Below are 18,854 nucleotides of genomic sequence, written 5' to 3'. Positions count from 1 at the left end.
AAACTCTGTATGCAGGGGATTAATGATGATATAATGAGAGGTTTGAATGATGGTGTCTTTTTTTCCTGGTCTTTTTTTCCCTCTGATCCATCCATCCAATAAGTCACCCATATCCATTCTTTTAATTAGACATATCTATTGAAATGTAAATATTCGTTCAGCCCATTAAGACCTAACGTCTGACTCCGTTTAAACCAAGTATGGTAATCGGTGCTAAGGTGTACAATAAAAAGCTCTCATGGTACAGTAAAGTTTTCATAATAAAACAGGAAAGCAAAGTCAAATGTAACAGCTTACAGTAAGTGTGTTTGCAGAGGTCCACTAGTATAGAATGAGATTGATAACGCTATAAAATGTATTTAAAAAGGCTGATAACACTATAAAAAGTCACTATTAGCTATGTTAATGTTTAAATACACTTAATGGCTGGGGACTTCCCAACAAGTGTACTTTAAACTGAAATGCATTTATTTTGTACCATTATCTTCCCTAGTATTGTGTCTGTGTTTATTGTATCTAAGCTGTTTTAAACCAAAATAGATGGGGGGTATTTGGTTAGTGTTTGGTATTTTTAGCTCATAATGTTTCTGTATAAAACATGAAGTCTCTACAATTCTAGATATATCTAATATTTTTTTTTAACACTTTCTTACTGTCGGGGCCAGGGGCGCGGGAAGGGGGGTGCTGAGGGCGATGCAGCACCCCCTAGCGGCAGGCAGGCGGTGCGGAGCTCCCCTGTCTGCAAATGTATTTTATATTTATTTTATATATATTTATTTCATTTCATTGTGCCTGAGATTATATTTTATATTATATGTTATTATTCAAATGATAATTTAAAACTATATAATAAATCATTTTGCTTCAGGGAAGAAAAAGAAAAAAGATGTGGAAAAAAAGTTTTTTGTTAGTTTTTAGTTGGCTACTTTTAACATGTCAAGTAACTGACATGGCGCAAAAACGTATCTCGGAATTTTTTCTCTCTAAAAACGCTAAATCTGCTAAATCATGTGCATAATCTGTATACTGGTCAATATCATGTTTGTGGCATTTGAGTTATTATTTTATGGTTATTGCTGCTGCAGCCAGGGCCGGCCCTAGGCACTGGCGAACTAGCCGGTCGCCTAGGACGCCAGATCTGGAGGGGCGCTGCGCTGGGAGAAAGAAAATAATAATAAAAAAATAATTTAATTAATTTTCTGCCCTTGATGTAATACATTTACATTAATAATTGAATAAAGTAAACACCATTTGCACCCCGGGCCAGCAACATTTTACATTTGCCCTGTACGATGGGCGCTGTAAGTGATGAAAGTGGGGGATGTTGACTTATCAGGCGCCCGCAGCTCACAGCCAAAGTGAGAGAGAGCCTCCGAGCGAGCAAGAGAGAGAGAGAGAGAGAGATAGAGAGAGAGAGAGAGAGAGAGAGGGCGAGCATGCATCGGTACCGCGGATTGTTGTTGGATTGAGGCTGATAACTACAGCAGCTCAGTGAGGTAAAGGACTCTCAGTGTTCAGATAGTTCACTTAAGTCTAAGTCAGTGGTCCCCAAACTAAGGCCCGCGGGCCGAATACGGCCCGCCTCCACATTTGGCCCGGCCCCCTGAACAATACCAGAGACGCATTATGATTTTTTTTTCAGTCTGGCCACGCGAATCCCAGACTAGCCCCTGTCAAATAGAACGGAATAATGGCGAAAAGGTTAGGTAAGTGAAAAATTGATTCACAAAGACAAGTATGATAACTTGCAAGGCCAAATGCGAGCAGACAAACTCTCAAAGCTAAAAAGTGGACTGTTAGCTCAGCAGAATACATTTGTACGCCAAGCTCAGCTGAACCAGTCATCCGTTCGGGCCAGCTTTCGGTTTGCTCAACTGATAGCAAGCAGCGGTAAACCTTTCACTGATGGAGAGTTTGTCAAGAAATGTTTGAATGCTGTCGCGGAAGAGGTGTGTCCCGAGAAGAAAGATGTCTTTAATGCCGTGAGTCTGTCGGCGAGTACAATCACCAGACTTATTGAAGAAATCGGGGGTAATGTATATGCCCAGCTGCAGCAGAAGACAAAAGAATTTGACTTTTTTTCATTAGCACTGGATGAGAGCACGGACGTGCAAGACACAGCGCAGCTGCTCATTTTTATTCGCGGAGTTAGCGCAAACTTTGAGATGTGCGAGGAGCTGGCAGCCCTCCAAAGTCTCAAAGGGACTACAACGGGGGAGGATATTTTCGGCAAAGTATGCCAAACCATGGAAGAGTTGGACCTAGACTGGTCAAAGCTTGCCAGCATCACGACTGACGGGGCTCCTAGTATGGTGGGCGCGTCTCGGGGTCTAATAGGACGCATGAACCGGGAGATGGAAGAACGGGGTCTCACCACCCCGCTACAAATCCACTGCCTAATTCACCAGCAAGCACTGTGCTGCAAAGTGTTGAATGCATAAACTTCATCAGAGCAAAGGGACTTAAACACAGGCAGTTCCAACAATTCCTGTCTGAACTGGAGTCTGCGCACGGCGATGTGCTGTACTACACAGAGGTCCGATGGTTGAGCCGGGGAAGAGTTTTGAGGCGTTTTTACGAGCTGCTACCCGAAATTAACGCATTTCTTCATTCAAAAGACAAAACGGTCCCAGAGCTGATCGACCCAGAATGGAAATGGCACCTCACATTTTTAACAGACGTGACAGAAATGCTGAACAGCCTTAACTTGCAGCTACAAGGCCAGGGGAAACTCATTTGCGACATGTATTCTCACATAAAAGCATTTGAGGTGAAACTTGCGCTGCTTTTGGAACAAGTGAAAAAGCACAACTTCATCCATCTCCCTGCTACCCAAAACCTCTCTGCAGAGAACCCAGCGGTCCCGTTCCCAACTGAAAAGTGTGTGGAAGCACTGGAAATGCTGAAGGCGGAGTTCGGTGTGCGATTCCGGCAACTACGTGTTAATGCAAAAGAAATCCATCTTTTTCAGAACCCCTTTCTTGCCGACATCGATGAAGCCCAGCCTTCTTATCAGTTTGAGTTGGCCGAGTTACAGAACTGTGATGTTCTGAAAGACGCATTCAAGCCCAACAGTCTCATTGACTTCTATGCCGCCCTCCCAAACGACACGTACCCTAACATAAAAAAACACGCAATGAAGATGTTTACACTTTTTGGCAGCACGTATATCTGCGAGCAAACCTTTTCACACATGAAACACCTGAAAACTCAGATGAGATCAAGATTGACAGATGAACATCTGCATCAGTGTTTGAGACTGGCTGTGACTAGAATGGAACCTGACATTCAACTTCTCACCAGCCAGATGCAGGCCCACAGTTCACACTGATGAACATACATAGGTAAGATCACTTTTCTGAGTATAAACAAATTTAATCATAATAAAATCTACTGGGATAAAATCCATCTCCACAACCATACTGGTAGTGAAATGTATTGTGCTGTGTAGGTGCTGTATCACTTAGTTCGGTTTCTCAGCCTGCTTGCTTTGTGGTTTTCACAGGGAAGTTGATGAGAGAGAGCTGCAAACAGCGGTGTCTACAAGCCTACTGGAACCTACAAAAGGATTATAAGGAAGGAACACAAGAACTTTGAGAGACTGCTCATATGAGTCATTTGAGTAAGAGATTCTGCTCTGACTGCTCTAAACTTTTACCTGTTAAGATTGTGCACGGCACAACAGAAAGTTAATGTTCAGTGGACTTTTTTTCTGTGAAGAACCCAGAGAGGGTTATTTGGTTATTATTTATTTCATTAATAGTGTTATTATTTATTTCCTGACTTTTTTTCTGTGAAGATCCCGGAAAAGGTTATTAATATTTGGTTATGTGTGGCTTTCTGGAAAACAATAAATGTTTACGTTTAGGCACCCCTGCGATCGTCACACTTTTTCAGTTACAAACTGACCCCGGCCCCCATCAGAGAAGGGAAAAGTGATGTGGCCCTCACAGGAAAAAGTTTGGGGACCCCTGGTCTAAGTCATCTCAGTGGGTCTCAAACGGTTTGGTCACAATTTATGTAAACAAATATTTCCAAGGCACACCTTTATAATTATTGGGATAAATAACAACAGGTTTGAAATCATTCCAATGTATACTATAGGACAGTAAACCAAACATATCGTTTAAAACTGGAGATATTAAAAAAAATGCATAAATAAATGTTAACTAGGAAAAATAAGATATGAATGAACAGCAAAAACTAAAATACGTTACATGTATTTGTTATTGGCTATGGTGGGTTATTGGTTATGTTCACATACTTATTTGATTATTAAAATGTAAACCGATCTTCTTCATATGGGTGTTTTAGAGTTGTACCCCCTAGATCTAGTCTCTAGTAATTCTGCTCAAAGTGCTCCAGATTGAAGCATTTTACTTTAAAATGTTAAAAAAAATCTTCCCGGGGGGGCATACCAGGATGTGACGTCCACCCCCCAATTAAAACATATTCATACAATAATGAATGTCCTATTTCCCATATTACCATTTTACCATTTATGATTGTATTGTACTTTTAAACTGTTGTGAATAAAATGTAATTGAATTTGAATATAAATGAGACTGGGAACATTTTAAATAGGCAATTTTATACACCTCATTATACATCCACGTGGTGCTGAAGTATTTTGAAGTGAGGAGACAGGTTGTCAAAACCAAATGTAGTTTTCAATGTATTTCTGAGTCTCAAGTGTAATGTAGACTCCCCAGGGTTTATATCTCATAAAGATAAAAGTAAGTAGTTGAGGCTTGTCTGCAAAAGGAAGTGGTAATGACAAACTCCTGTCCGACTTTTATCTTTTGCCGTATGCTGTTGTCACTGTCACAGTTGTTTAGTGGGAATGCTGATACAGCATTCCAACTACTTGTTATTCGACGCACGAAATTCTTTATTATTCTGCCGGGTTATTTTGCGCCTCTTCTGCTCCCACATTCCACATACTTTCACCCAGAAACCTCATTCCAACTTTACACATCTTTCTGACATTATTCGTGTAACACAACTTTTAAATCTGATTCATACTTTTAGAGATATTAAACATTGTTCAGACCTTGGTAAAGTGGCCTTCTTCAGATTTTAGAGTGTGTGATGTCACAGCTAGAGTGGAGGACAGATTTAATTTTGCCTTCATATTTTCTTTTAAACCTGCCATAATTCCCAAACCCTACATTCCTGAGACATAATTTTTCATGAGAAACGTAGGAAAACATCTCGTAGCTTGAAAAAAAAAAAGAATTAAGCAAAAACATTACACAAAACAAAATGCCTCTTGAGGGCATGAAGTGACAAAAACTTTCAACATGTCTCCATTAAACCCTATTGTAAGTTCAGCCTCATCTTTCCCCACCACATCAGCCTGTGTGAATATATTATTATATATTATATATATTATATTCATGTGGGAATGGATAGGAGTCCGGCTGCGGTGGATCTGAGGGACCGTGGGGGTTGATAAGGAGTGAGAAGGTTTGTGAGATAATGGGGGGCCAGATGGTGGAGTGCTTTGTAGGTGAGGACCAGAATTTTGTAATTGATGCGATGGGAGACAAGAAGCCAGTGGAGGTCTTTGAGGACTGGGGTGATGTGATGCCATGATTTGGTATGCGTAAGGAGACGTGCAGCTGCATTTTGAACCCGTTGGAGTCTGTTGAGGGATGTAGTGCTGATGCCGTAAAGAAGTGAGTTGCAGTAGTCGTGGCGGGAGGAAATGAAGGCATGGATTAGTCGTTCGGCTGCGGGGCGGGTGAGAGAGGGTAGGATTTTTGCAATATTGCGGAGGTGGAAAAATGAGGTTTTGACTGTTTGGCGGATGTGAGGTTTGAGGGAGAGGGTGGGGTCAAAGATTACGCCAAGGTTGCGTGCCTGATTGGAGGGGGAAACAATGGTGCCATCGATGGTGAGTGTTATGTTAGTGACCTTGCTGAGGGTGGATTTGGAGCCGATTAGGAGGAGTTCTGTTTTGTTGCTGTTCAGTTTGAGGAGGTTATGTTGCATCCAAGTTTTAATAGCTGTCAGACAGGAATCTATGTGGGTAAGGGGTGGGTTATGGAGGGATTTGGTGCTGAGGTAGATCTGAGTGTCATCAGCATAGCAGTGGAAGTCCAGGTTGAAGTGGCGGAGTATCTGACCGAGGGGGATGATGTAAATGATGAAGAGGAGGGGGCCAAGTACTGATCCTTGAGGAACGCCTTGGGTGACTGAGGCTGTGGCAGAGGAGTGGTTGGGGAGGGAGATCAAGTGGGATTGTTCAGTGAGGTAGGACTGGAGCCATCTGAGTGCAATACCTTCAATACCAATGTCCCTGAGTCGGGTGAGCAGGATGTTGTGGCTCACGGTATCGAAGGCTGCACTCAGGTCGAGGAGGATGAGAATATTGAGGGAACCAGTGTCAGCAGAGGTGAGGAGGTCATTGAGGACTTTGACGAGTGCAGTTTCTGTACTGTGATGAGGACGAAATCCAGACTGAAGGGGTTCGTAAAGCTGGTTGGTTTGGAGATGGCAGTGAATTTGTTTGGCTACAATGCGTTCAACAGTTTTTGAGAGGAATGGTAGGTTGGAGATGGGGCGGTAATTAGTGAGGGAGGTATCAAGACCGGGTTTTTTGAGGATTGGAGTAACGGCAGCAGTTTTGAAGGCAGAGGGGACGATTCCATGGGACAGCGAGGAGTTGAAAAGGTTAGCAAGATAGGGGCAGAGGACGGGGAGGCAGGACTTCAGGAGAGGAGTGGGTAGAGGGTCAAGGGAGTGGGATTTGAGGAACCGATCAGATGGAGTATTTCAAGTGGGGTAACCAGGTTGAACTGGGAGAGGCGGCGCTGGGGAGGAGGAGTCAGGAGGTCAAGGGAGATGGGGGGAGAAGTGGTAGCGGTGGAGGTTGGGGGAAATGCTTGTATATCAGATGGAGCTGAGAAGGAGTGGTTGATGGCGTTAATTTTGTCTGCGAAAAACTGGAGGAATGAGCTGCAAGTAGCGGAAGTAGAAGTAGGGAGGTTATCAGCACAGGGTTTGAAGAGCTATGTGGAGAAGAGGGTCCTGGGGTTACGGGAGGGGTCAGTGAAGATGTTGGAGAGGTAGGCAGATTTAGCGGCAATAAGAGCATCTTTGTATGCATTGAGATGGAGTTTGTAGCTTATGTAATGGACTGTGAGGGATGATTTATTTGAAAGACGTTCAAGTTGGCGGCCTCGCTGCTTCATTTTACGGAGTGCGGGTGTGAACCAGGGTGAGGAGGTCTTGAAAGTAACAGTTTTATTTTTGAGGGGGCCTAAAGTGTTGAGGGAGGTGAGTAGGGTGGAGTTGAGGTGGTTGAGCAGATCATCAGGTGAGCTGAGGGTTGCGTCCAGGGGGAGATTAGACGATAGCAGTTCGGAGAGATGGTTATGGTCAATGGAGTGTAGATTACTCCATTGACCATAACATAGTGATGTTTCTGGGTGGGCAGGGGTTTCGGGTGGGGGGGGGCAATGGTGAATTGTATGAGTTTGTGGTCAGAGAGGGGAAATGGGCAAGGGTGGAGGTCAATCACTGGGAGGTTGGTAGAGCAGACGAGATCAAGGATGTGTCCTTTGTCATGGGTGGGGAAGGTGACATGTTGGGTGATAGAGAAATTGTCCAGTAGGGTTGTGAATTTGGATGCCAGCTTGCAGGTGGGTGAGTCAATGTGAATGTTGAGGTCACTAAGTAGTAACATACGTTGAGGGAGGGATGAGGCAAGTGTGAGGAATTCAGTGAAATCGGAGAGGAAGGAGGGATTAGGTTTAGGAGGCCGGTAGATGAGGATGACTGTCAGTGAGGGAGGGGCTTTGAAGGCAATGAATTCAAAGGATGATGCTGAGGGGAGGGTTAGTTCTGTGATCTGGATGTTCTGATTGTGGATTACAGCAAGGCCACCACCACGGCGGGAGGGGCGGGGTTTAGTGATGTATTTAAAGCCAGGGGGGGATGTTTGATTGAGGGAGAAGAAGTCATCGGGCTGTTGCCAGGTTTCGGTGAGCAGAAGGAAATCAAGGGATTTTTCCAAGATTAGTTCATGGAGGATGAGGGCTTTCTTGTTGAGTGATCGGATGTTAAGGAGGGCAATGTTAGTTGAGTGGGAGGTGCATGGTGTGGTCACAGGCTGAAGAGGTAAGAGGTTGTCCAGGTTGACAGTGCGGGGGGAACGTGAGATGGGGGGGAGGAGCGGAGTGAAGGTGGAAGGAAGTGTGTTATTATCAGTTTTTGGTGGTTGAGGGCAGTGGAATCCACTCCAGGTATTTGGACCGGATCTGAGCAGAGGGCGGTGGAATCCACTCCAGGTATTTGGGCCAGCTCTGAGCAGAGGGCAATGGGATCCACTCCAGGAATTTGGACCAGCTCTGAGCAGAGGGCGGTGGAATCCACTCCAGGTATTTGGACCAGCTCTGAGCAGAGGGCAGTGAAATCCACTCCAGGTTTTCGGTACAGCTGGGATTGTAACGGACCAGTGGTGGGTGTATAGCATGGAGTAATAAAGGCGCTCAGATGACATGACAGTTGTGGGACATAGCGGTTAGTCGACCAGATAGATGACGTTATGGATGATTGTCCGGACTGGGAGTAAACAAATCTGCGTTTGGAACCTCTATGGACATACCTCGGTCTGCGTAGAAGCCCGAGGCATTTGATGACAGACAAGCTTAGAGGAAGCGCAGAAAAGTTATTGAGATTAAAAAGTTGAGAGACAGAGTATCGTAACATCGTAGTGCCGCGGTAGGATGCTAGCGTTAGCACAGCGCTGGCTTTGGTTGTAGAACAGCGGCGCTGAAAGTGGAGCTGTTGGCAGCCTTCAGACAGGATGAGAGGTCAGTCGCGGGCTGTCCTTTACAGCAGATGGGGGGACCAGCAGGAGCGAGAGGTTTAAAGAACCAGAGTCAGGACCCACGGGGAGGGGCAGGACGAAGAATGGGGCTGGTTATTTGATGGATGGAGCAGCGTTAGCAGGTGGGCTACAATGGCAGGTGTAGCAGGGTAGAAAACCAGAGCGTCCGTCAAAAGTGGCAATCGGGTGTAACAAATGTATCCAGATCAGAACACAAAAGCCACAGAATAGTTAGAAAACTATAGCAGTAGAAAGTGGTCAGAAACTCTTAGATTAACACAAAGAAAGACGAGATTTTCAAACAGAGAAGCGGCGAACAGTCAGCGCCAGCGTCCTCTCACGCCGAGATATATATCACCTCTCCATGCCTCAACAGCTCTACGTCAAATCTGACATCTCACCATATGCCGTTTTCATGGAAACGCATCCCTCGCCATAAAACACGATGTTGTCGTAACGCCTATGAAAAGGGTCAAAACAGCACCAGACTTCAGATAATGGTTAACCAGCCCTCAACAGCTCTACGTCAATTATGGGGTGTCAGCATATGCCGTTTCCATGGAAACGCATCCCTCGCCATAAAAGACGATGTCGCTATAACTCCTATGAAAATGTTCAAAAAGTGCTCAAACTTCACATGTGTGCTAACAGTCCAGCCTTGAAGCCATCTACGGGACAGTTTTGAGATTTCTTCAAATGCCGTTGCCATGGCAACACAATGCTCACCATGAAACACGGTTTTCTCATAACTTCAGTGAAAATGCTCCAAAAGGCCCAAAACTTCACAGGTTTGGTAACGATGCAGCCATCAACGCATCTAAGCGTATTATGGGATGTCATCAAATGCCGTTGGCATGGCGACAGATCATTCGCCATCAAGTTAGTTCAAAAGTTTGCAGTTCAAATATTCTGCTGCTTTTCCAAGCCTTTTTACTTTCTTTTCTTCTCTAATCACACATTCAAGCCCCCAATGTTCATGTATAATTTCAATCTAAATTCTTCACTTTCTTCTTACACATTACATTTCAGCATAGCAGTTTAGCGTCAGCTTTTCAGCATAAAGCATTCCCACTAGCAATTTCTTCAGGAATTGCATTCTCTAGTTGTTAATATTGTTTGATTAAAATCTAGAATACCCATAAAGTGGTGTGGGAATCCTAAAATACGGAACTTAGTAGCCTTTCACCACATCTGTTTTCTTTGTCTTGAACAGTTCTTTTAACATTGTTTTGTTTTTTTCTAATAAGGTCTGTGTGTTTAACGCAAGTTTAAAGAGGACATTATGCTCTTTTTCAGGTTCATATTTGTATTTTGTGCCTCTACTGTGACATGTTTACATGTTTTATTGTTCAGAATATGATTTCATTGGTTAGCCAGCCAGCTTTGTTGTGATTGGTCAACCGCTTAGTGCCTTAGCACTCACGTACGATGTGTTGGAACGCTAGCCAATAAAAGCAAGAGCGTTACATAGTGTTGTAACTATTTTCAGGAAGTAAACAAAGGAGTCCAATGGAGGCGTTTCAGTACGTGGGGGAGTGTGTGGGGAAAAGAGGTTGCATTTACATGTACAAAAACCTATATAACACACAACAGGAGAGGAAAAATCCCACAAAAAACATAATAGGACTTCTTTAAGAGATTTTCAGGTTTCGTTCTACGACATTAAATATGTCAGTAAACACCCCACTCGTGAATATCCGAAGCTTCTATGTGACATAAAAACGTAGGTTGCTTACAAGTTCCTAAATGAGACTACTAAACGTCATCATGCCAAACGCGAGTGCGCCTTTGGCTTAGTGGTGATGATGAAAGTTGTGTGACTGGGATATAGTCGGTTTTTAGTCTAGCGTTAGTGTCGTACTTCTAGCGAATGCATTTAGCTTCTAAATACAATAAAGCTGTCTTAATTTGTAAAGATCATCCTGCCAAGAAAAAGTTTAAATATCATAAATGGAAAAATCCAATGGGAAAATCCCATTGGTTTTGTCAAGGGAGCCCAAAAAAAACATGTCTTCACTGCACCACTCTATTTCCAATTAAAATAGAACTATGACATTTTTAAACAGTTTAATTCATCACTCTATTTGAAATAGAGTGGTGCAGTGAAGACATGTTTTTGTTTAACCTTTCAGTATAACTGTGTTTACTGTAAGTGTTTTGGATCGTCACAGCATAGAAAGATACTGTATCAAGCTATGGGCGTAAAATAACAATTACTGGCATTTACTTTGTGATGCGTAGTGTTGCTGATGTCAAGAAGTTCCAGGATGCGGGGTTGGTGCATCTCTTTTAGGTTAGCCAGGCGCTCCTCTGTGGACTGTAACATCTCCTGGGTGTACACAGATGGAGTCACCTGCAAACACAAAGCAGCTCATTGTGCTAACTGCACTGTTTCCTGTCTCTTCATTCAGAAGTGATGAGGCATCACATCAAACACAACTGATAGAGAGAAAGGAAATTGTGAGCACAAGAGCTGAAGACTTAAAGCTCTCAGCTCTGACACATATGTGCAAACGCCTGCATTAAGAACATTGACATCAACTGATGTAAAGTGCTCAAAGAATGTTAATAGTCTTCCCTGCAGCGAGGGCTATCCGCAGCTTCTTGTGGTTACTTTCCTCTCTACACAATCCTCTGACACCTCTGCACCAGAAGCAAAGAAACATCTAACTGCACTTAGCCTATTTCAAGGTTTGGTCAGAAGGATTTTTATCTTAAAATGAATAATGTAGCAGACGGAGTTATTAGGTTTTTTTATATATGCAATATTGAATAGCTGCCAGTTTAGTGTGTATTCATAATACACTCCTTTCTATTATTCAGAGACAACAAAGTTGCGCGAGTAAACACTATTTGTAAAAAGGCAAGTTGAGAAATAATGTTGCAAGATATGGGCATAATAGCCTACATAACTTTTTAACATAGCTGTAGGCTATAATAGTTGCCCTGTTTTATTTACAAATGTTACTTATTATTGCCATATTTACAGTATATTGTATTGTTATGGTGCTTAGCAATAGACATAACGTGGACTACAGAAACATTTAAGATATTATTTAATGCTATTTGTTTAATTATTTAATATGTATGAATTTGCTTCAGTTTCAACACCATTAAGTGCAGATGCTCATTTGGACCTGGGTAGCCTACAATCTTAGTAAAGCATACTGAATGTTCTACTCTTGTCACCTACTGTAGGTGCAGACAGAAGCACACACATAGAGAGTAGAGGCAACAATTTGCTGAGCCGAGGTCATTGCAACAAAACACTGCAGTCAGACATTGATTTTTGTTCCCTGTAAGGAGCCAAGGTAATTATTAGGATAATCTGTCATTTGAAGCAGCTTTATTTAAAAGAAAGGGACATTGTCCAACACGTGGGTGACAGGAAATTAAGCCCCTGATAATTCATGAGAAAACCTAATTCTGTGAGAAGTTGCAGGCTGTCATGGACATTATATCCTCACCTTTTTTGGCTTGAGAGGCACTTTGCTCCTTAAGCACGGAATGGCTGTCATTTTGACTGTGTTTAGTAGCACATTCACCTGCAAAACAATAAAGGTCAAGAAGACAATTGTCATTAGTAACATATAACTTTATATAAATTATCCAAGACGTTGGTTTACGTTAATATGCTAATGTAGCTAATAGGCTAACAGTAAAAAGGTAACGTTACTTTCCTCAGTAGCAAACTTATAGTCCTTATTGCAACAAGTCATTAAAACATATTCGCTACTTTTAAAGGAAATTAAGTTAACCCAAGTGTCTTAAAGTCAACTGATGTATAAGACAATTTGTTAGCTTACAGAAAATAACGGCTTCTTCGCATTTCCTAGGTTTTCACTCACCCTGGCACGCGCTGTTTACAGTACTTTACGTGATGTAAAATATTTGTTAAATGGTTAAATACTCCTCTTCCGTGACTTAACGTTACACTAAACTTACCAGGGAAACCTGTTATGTTGTTGAACTGACAAAATAAGTAATACAACAAGTACGTTATTAACCTACCAGTCCGTAGGTGAATAAACGGGTGATTTAGAACTTCGTTGTGGTTTGTTTCCTCGGCAACGCACTTAACAACGGCCTCCCAATAAACTGTTCTCTGATTGGCTGGAACTCCTTAAAAACCGAAGTAAATACTTGATTAAACCTTTTAAGAAAGGTAGAAGTTAATACATTTTGTGGGAGCACAAACCCGATTTGGAAACGTACAAACCATTTTCCTTAATGTGTTATTTCTTCTTAAAATAAATCAAGTTGTTTTGGATGAATAACCTAAATGACTGAACTGGATGAGTTCGGTAAAGTAGGAAATCTTTTTTGACGGATTTGAGCTTGACGGATCAGTTATGATAAATAAACCGTTGTTAAATCACCAAGAACGTCTTTTTACAACTGGGCAACAACAACATTTTCGTCAAAACAACAAGCCAATAACGCCGTCCTCTCATAGATAGATAAATAAATAGATAGATAGATAGATAGATAGATAGATAGATAGATAGATAGATAGATAGATAGATAGGATAGGTACTTTATTGATCCCAATTTGGGAAATGTTTGCCTACATGTGGAAATACACATTTCCAGTAACAAATATAATGCAGGATATTATTATTAACTCGACAATTATGAGCTGAAGTGCTACTAAAATCCCTTGACCCAATCAACCGGTTATGAAAAAATATATTTGTATTACTTAAGTGATGAGCAACTCGACTGACGTACAATGGTGTACTAGAACATAATCACTTCACTTCACATGATTACTTAAAGGGGACCTATCATGCAAAATGCACTTTTGTACGTCTTTTATACATGAATATGTGTCCCCGGTGTTCAAGGGAACTCACCAAGTGTCAGAAAACACAACCCTCTCTATTTTCCTCCATACCCAAATCTCTAAAAAAGGGGCTGCAACGGATCTGATAAAAACTGATCCAGATTTGAACACTGTCCTGACGTCAGGACAGTGGCGCTACGGCTATTGGGCCAACTCCACCAATCAGGAGGAGACAGCCACGGCCATTGCCGTTCGAAAGCGCTGGAGACGCTGTAGTACATATGCCAGGCCTGTAGGTGGTGCTGTTCTCACAGAATCAGCCCTTGCAAAAACAGAGCTAACATTTTTCAAATTGAGCGAAATGAGGCATGGCTAAAATGCATAATCTGTTTGGTATTTTGAAAATATATATATATAAATATGCCTTATATAGGTATGGTCCTACACTATATTATTCAAATATAGCATGATAGGTCCAATTTAATGATACTATACCATTCATTTAAAAACAAATGCTTTGAAAAATGTTGGTGAATTTTTCTTTTTGAAAGAAAAATATTCAAATACTCCACTGTTAGGGCTACACAGATCTATTTGAATGTACTGTGTCCTGTTGGTTATACTGCAGCAACAGGTTATCTTTCCTGTGTAAAATACTAAGTAACTCCACTATTTTAATATTGTAAAGTTACCAAAATCATGTCACACATTCATGGTCTTTTGCTGGTTATACCACACCAACAAGTTAGGAAACATTTATTTTTGCATTATGTTGGGGAATATTTACTCTTTGAAAAACTCATTAGCTTCGCTCTTATACATTGTATTGCCGGCAATAGCGATTAACATACACTTAAATGTTGTAGCATGCAATTTGGGATTGTAACGTATGATCAACTCACTTAATTATCTGTGTTCGTATCAGCCCTCAAAATGGATGGTTTAAGCCGTAAACAGGTAGTCCAAACACTTTCCAAGAGTGGCTGGAGTTGCAATCTGAATGGATTCAATATTTTACACAGGAAATATTCACCAAAACTATGAACAAACTTGTTCTTCTAACTTGTATAGTATAACCAGCAGGAGACCAATATTTAAAATCACATTAGATGATACTTGCCATCATATATTTATTAAAGGGCCCATGTCATGCTTTTCCGGTTATTACCCGTCCCCTTGTGTGTTATGAAGGTTTTTATGCATGTAAACGGTGTGCAGAGTCAAAACCCTCAAAGTACACCCTGTAGCGAGTAAAACTCTAACACAGAAAATACCTCCCCAAAACGCCTCGTTGGAGATACGTCACTGCCCATTTGATTCTTCCGGGTACCACATGATGTCATGCGGTACCCGGAAAAACAAAATGGACCAATCCGGAAGAGCTATGGCCACACCCAGCGGCGCTGGCCGCACCCTCTGCCAGCCTAACATTTACTGTTGGAAGCTCTGGTTCAGTTCACAATCGATCCAGTCATGCCAATGCCAAGGACCTGTTTCCTGAAATGTGAGGAGAAATCTGAGCTGTTTGTCCTACCGACGGAAGAACCACGACGAAGTCAATGGTTGAAATTTCTTTTTAACACTGTTCCTTCAGAGGTTCGAAGAACGTTACTGTGTGCGCGGCATTTCACAGACGAAAGCTTCCAAAACATTGCCCAGTTTGAGGCCGGATATGCACAGCTTTTGAAACTGAAGGACGATGCTATTCCTAGTTTGTTTGGACCGTTTGGAGCAGGGGAAGATTCGGGTACACAACCTGTAAGTTTGCATTGTTATTTGTGTATTTATCAAACAAGGTATCTACCACGACTGTTTAAATGTGTAAACGTGTTTCGGACTGCTAACTGGGCTAACTAAGTTGCTAGCATTTCCATATATCAACTCCAATATCAGCAGATGGCCTTACATACATGTATCTCATAGCAGGAGAATGTCTGCATTCACACACGAAATACTCATAGAGAGTATACTCCGGGTGCTTTACCGTACGGTCAGCGTGTATGCTACCGAGCTAAACAACAAGGCTACTAAGAGCTAGACATGAGTTTGCTCGGAAAAACATTGTTTTTATGCCAGCTACAATGAATGTAGCAGACTACCCATATAAGATTGCAATTGTAAACATGTGCTTGATAGCCTAATATGAACCACTATCTGTTGTTCATAGTATAGTATAGCATATTACACTGAACAACTAGCAAACGTAGATTAGCATTGTAATCCAGCTGGCAAGCTGACAAACATCAAACAACTAAGTTTCAATAATATTTTGTGATTGCTAACGACGTTGCTAGCGTTTAAATATATCAACTACAATGTCAGCAGATGGCCTTACATGTTTGTCATGGCAGGAGAATGTCTGCAGTCACACACAGAACACTCATACAGTATACTCCGGGTGATTTACCGTACATTGTGACAGTACATGTACATACTGCATGTATAGCTAACGAGGCTAGCTATACATGCTAGCGGAAAACAATGTATTCATGCCAGTTACAATGAATGACCGAACGTAGCAGACTACCCGTATAAGATTGCAATTATAAACACGTTATTGCTAACCTAATATGAAGCACTAGCTTTTGTTCATAGTAGTTATTACACTACATTATAGTTGCCGTTCCTCCAAAGCTACCGTTCATATCGTGTTTGCTACCAAGGTAAACAAGAAAGCTAGGTTAGCATATTAGCTGGCAAGCTTACTGTGTTGATTAGATAGATGGATTAGATAGATCCACACTCCTACCACAACTACTACTAACGAATCTAAAACAACTAAGTTTCTCTAATATTTTGTGATTTGCATTTGATTTCGTCCAGCCAGACGGACAATACATGATGGGGACGGGACTACCACACTGAGGCCTCGTCCTAAAAAGCCCCGGCTGCGATAGGCAAGATGCCGACAACGGGGAGGAATGGATGATATACCGTGTATATATGTATATTTATGTTCATTTTGTACATTTCTAAAAATAAAGTTTAATGGAAATACTTAGTAGGCCTATCCTTTCTTCCCTGAATTATTTGCTCCTATAACATATCATTCATATATAGCAAACCGTGATTTGATTTCTCATCAAACAGTAGTAGTTTATTACAGGTAAAAATAACTTACTCTTCTATAACAACAGTTGTAGGTACAGTTCGGTTAGTTAGCGTATAAAATATACGGCTGTACCGACGCCATTATAAGACTGATGTTCCGCTCAGATCGAGCCGAAAAAAGCACTGTTAGACATGGGCGGAGCCTCTCTGGTGGTTGACTAATCAGAACAGAGTGGCCGAGCTGACCAATCGGAGCACACTAGGCTCACAGGGAGGGGGGGGTAAGAGCTCCAACGAGCCGTTTAGTGGAGAGAGTGAATACTGCTGAATACACATACTTTACAGAGATGCTGTATGCGAAACCAATGTGAGTTTGGAAAATTGCACAGTATAAATGTATTTTAGTATACCTCAACAATGGAATTATGATCAGTGGAAATGGCCATGACATGGGTCCTTTAAATGAACTTCTCCTTTTCTGTCTCCCCCTCACATTCAAGGAACAGGCACACACACTCCCACACAAAACCAGAAATAAATGAGCACTGTTTTTATCCGTGCATGTGTTCAAGAGGGTCATTTTAAGGATAAGTTGAACTACAAAAGGGATTTGAAAGTCTAGTGAGCAAGGTGTCAGGGAAGGAATTCATAATTGAATTTACGACTTTACAAATCCACCTATTTATCCCTCTTGACTGACTGTGTTCCTGACCTATGTATTTGGACTGATATCTTATAGGTTACTAATCTCTGACCCCGATCACCACTGATAGATATTTTCCCACAGTCCCCTTTCTGGAAATGTGTTATTATCCTTGCAAGAATGGAAGTAGTCATCACATACAGAGCATATGGTACAACTAGTTCCTGAACAGTGTCCTTCAAATTCTTATATACAAGAGAGGGTGTTCCTGGTTCAAAGCAGTATATAATGTTTTGTTTAGATTAGCTAAAACCCACGTCAGAAATGATCATGCTTGTCATATGTCTATCTCCATAGACAGAATGTCTTTTTTGTTTGCAGTATATTGTCAGTGACTGAAATATCCAGTCATTTTAGTTTATATTTTGATACTGTTCCACTGCTTTGTGTCAGTAAGGAAAGTCAAATACCAGTATAAAAGCCTTCTCTATATCGGCAGTAACAACATTCATGATTTGTTTTTGGTTAATTACTAGTCAGATTTAAGAGCAAAGTGCTGCCACTCCAGGAAAAAAAAGAAAATTAGCTTGTTGTAACTTTAAAATGATGATGTCATAGTCCAAGTGCATTTTATAATAGCAAGATGTTTTAATGTTTTTACAACATGCAAACTCACCATTTTATAACAAGAAACTTTTCCTACAATGTATTTGTATCTTATAACGTGAAACCTTTCAAGATGAACAGTAAGTGATCATATAAGACAAAAAGCAACTACAAGAGAAATAGTATATTCTTATAACAAGTTTTTGTTTCTTTATTCTTAAACAAGTTAAAATCCTGTAATTCCAAGAAACGGTATTGAGGACATGAACTCAGTGTTGCCTACTCATTAACAGAGTTATAAAGTAAAATTATAGTTTTACCACACTGCTAGTAGATGTTCAAATAGTGTATATATGTGTTTTATCACACCACTTTGGTTAATAGTTCTCTTGAATTATTCTAACAGTCATATTACAGCTGTTGGTTTACGTGCTTTCACTGTTGTCACTTCCATTATTGTCTTTTAACCCATGAGTCAGCATTTTGAATCGTTGTGCAGCATGTGTGTGTGTGTGTGTGTGTGTGTGTGTGTGTGTGTGTGTGTGTGTGTGTGTGTGTGTGTGTGTGTGTGTGTGTGTGTGTGTGTGTGTGTGTGTGTGTGTGTGTGTGTGTGTGTGTGTGTGTGTGTGTGTGTGTGTGTGTGTGTGTGTGTGTGTTGATGAGAGAGAGAGGGAGATAGAGAGAGACAGAGACAGAGATAGAGATAGAAAGAGACAGAGAAAGGGTTACCAGCCTATTTGCACAACCTGTCTCAGTTAATTTTTTTCAAGCACCTGCTTACTAAAACAAAACTCACTAACTCTGCCGTCTCATTGTTTTTCGCTCTGTCCCCAGCCCCTGCCTCTGACAGTGAACGCATCAGTGAGCTGCCCAGCCTGGTAGAAAATTGGGTTTAGCTTCTTCAAAGGGACCGGCGGTAAATTCAGACC

At 41.5% G+C, this 18,854-nt stretch overlaps 1 protein-coding gene across 1 annotated transcript in view; it reads right to left on the bottom strand.

Annotated features, from left to right (window-relative positions):
* The window catches only part of hydin (HYDIN axonemal central pair apparatus protein), a 129,932-nt gene extending 117,575 nt beyond the window's left edge, over positions 1–12,357 (bottom strand). Inside the window, 2 exon segments of the mRNA XM_034141588.1 lie at positions 11,067–11,192; positions 12,307–12,357. Of these exon segments, the coding sequence (XP_033997479.1) occupies positions 11,067–11,192; positions 12,307–12,357 (177 nt within the window).
* Positions 12,358–18,854: the final 6,497 nt, after the last annotated feature.

The sequence above is a fragment of the Trematomus bernacchii genome, unplaced genomic scaffold (genome assembly GCF_902827165.1).
Source record: "Trematomus bernacchii unplaced genomic scaffold, fTreBer1.1, whole genome shotgun sequence".
NCBI classification, from domain to species: domain Eukaryota; kingdom Metazoa; phylum Chordata; class Actinopteri; order Perciformes; family Nototheniidae; genus Trematomus; species Trematomus bernacchii.
Note: the sequence above shows the minus strand (reverse complement) of the source record. Positions and strands in the feature narration are given on the sequence as shown.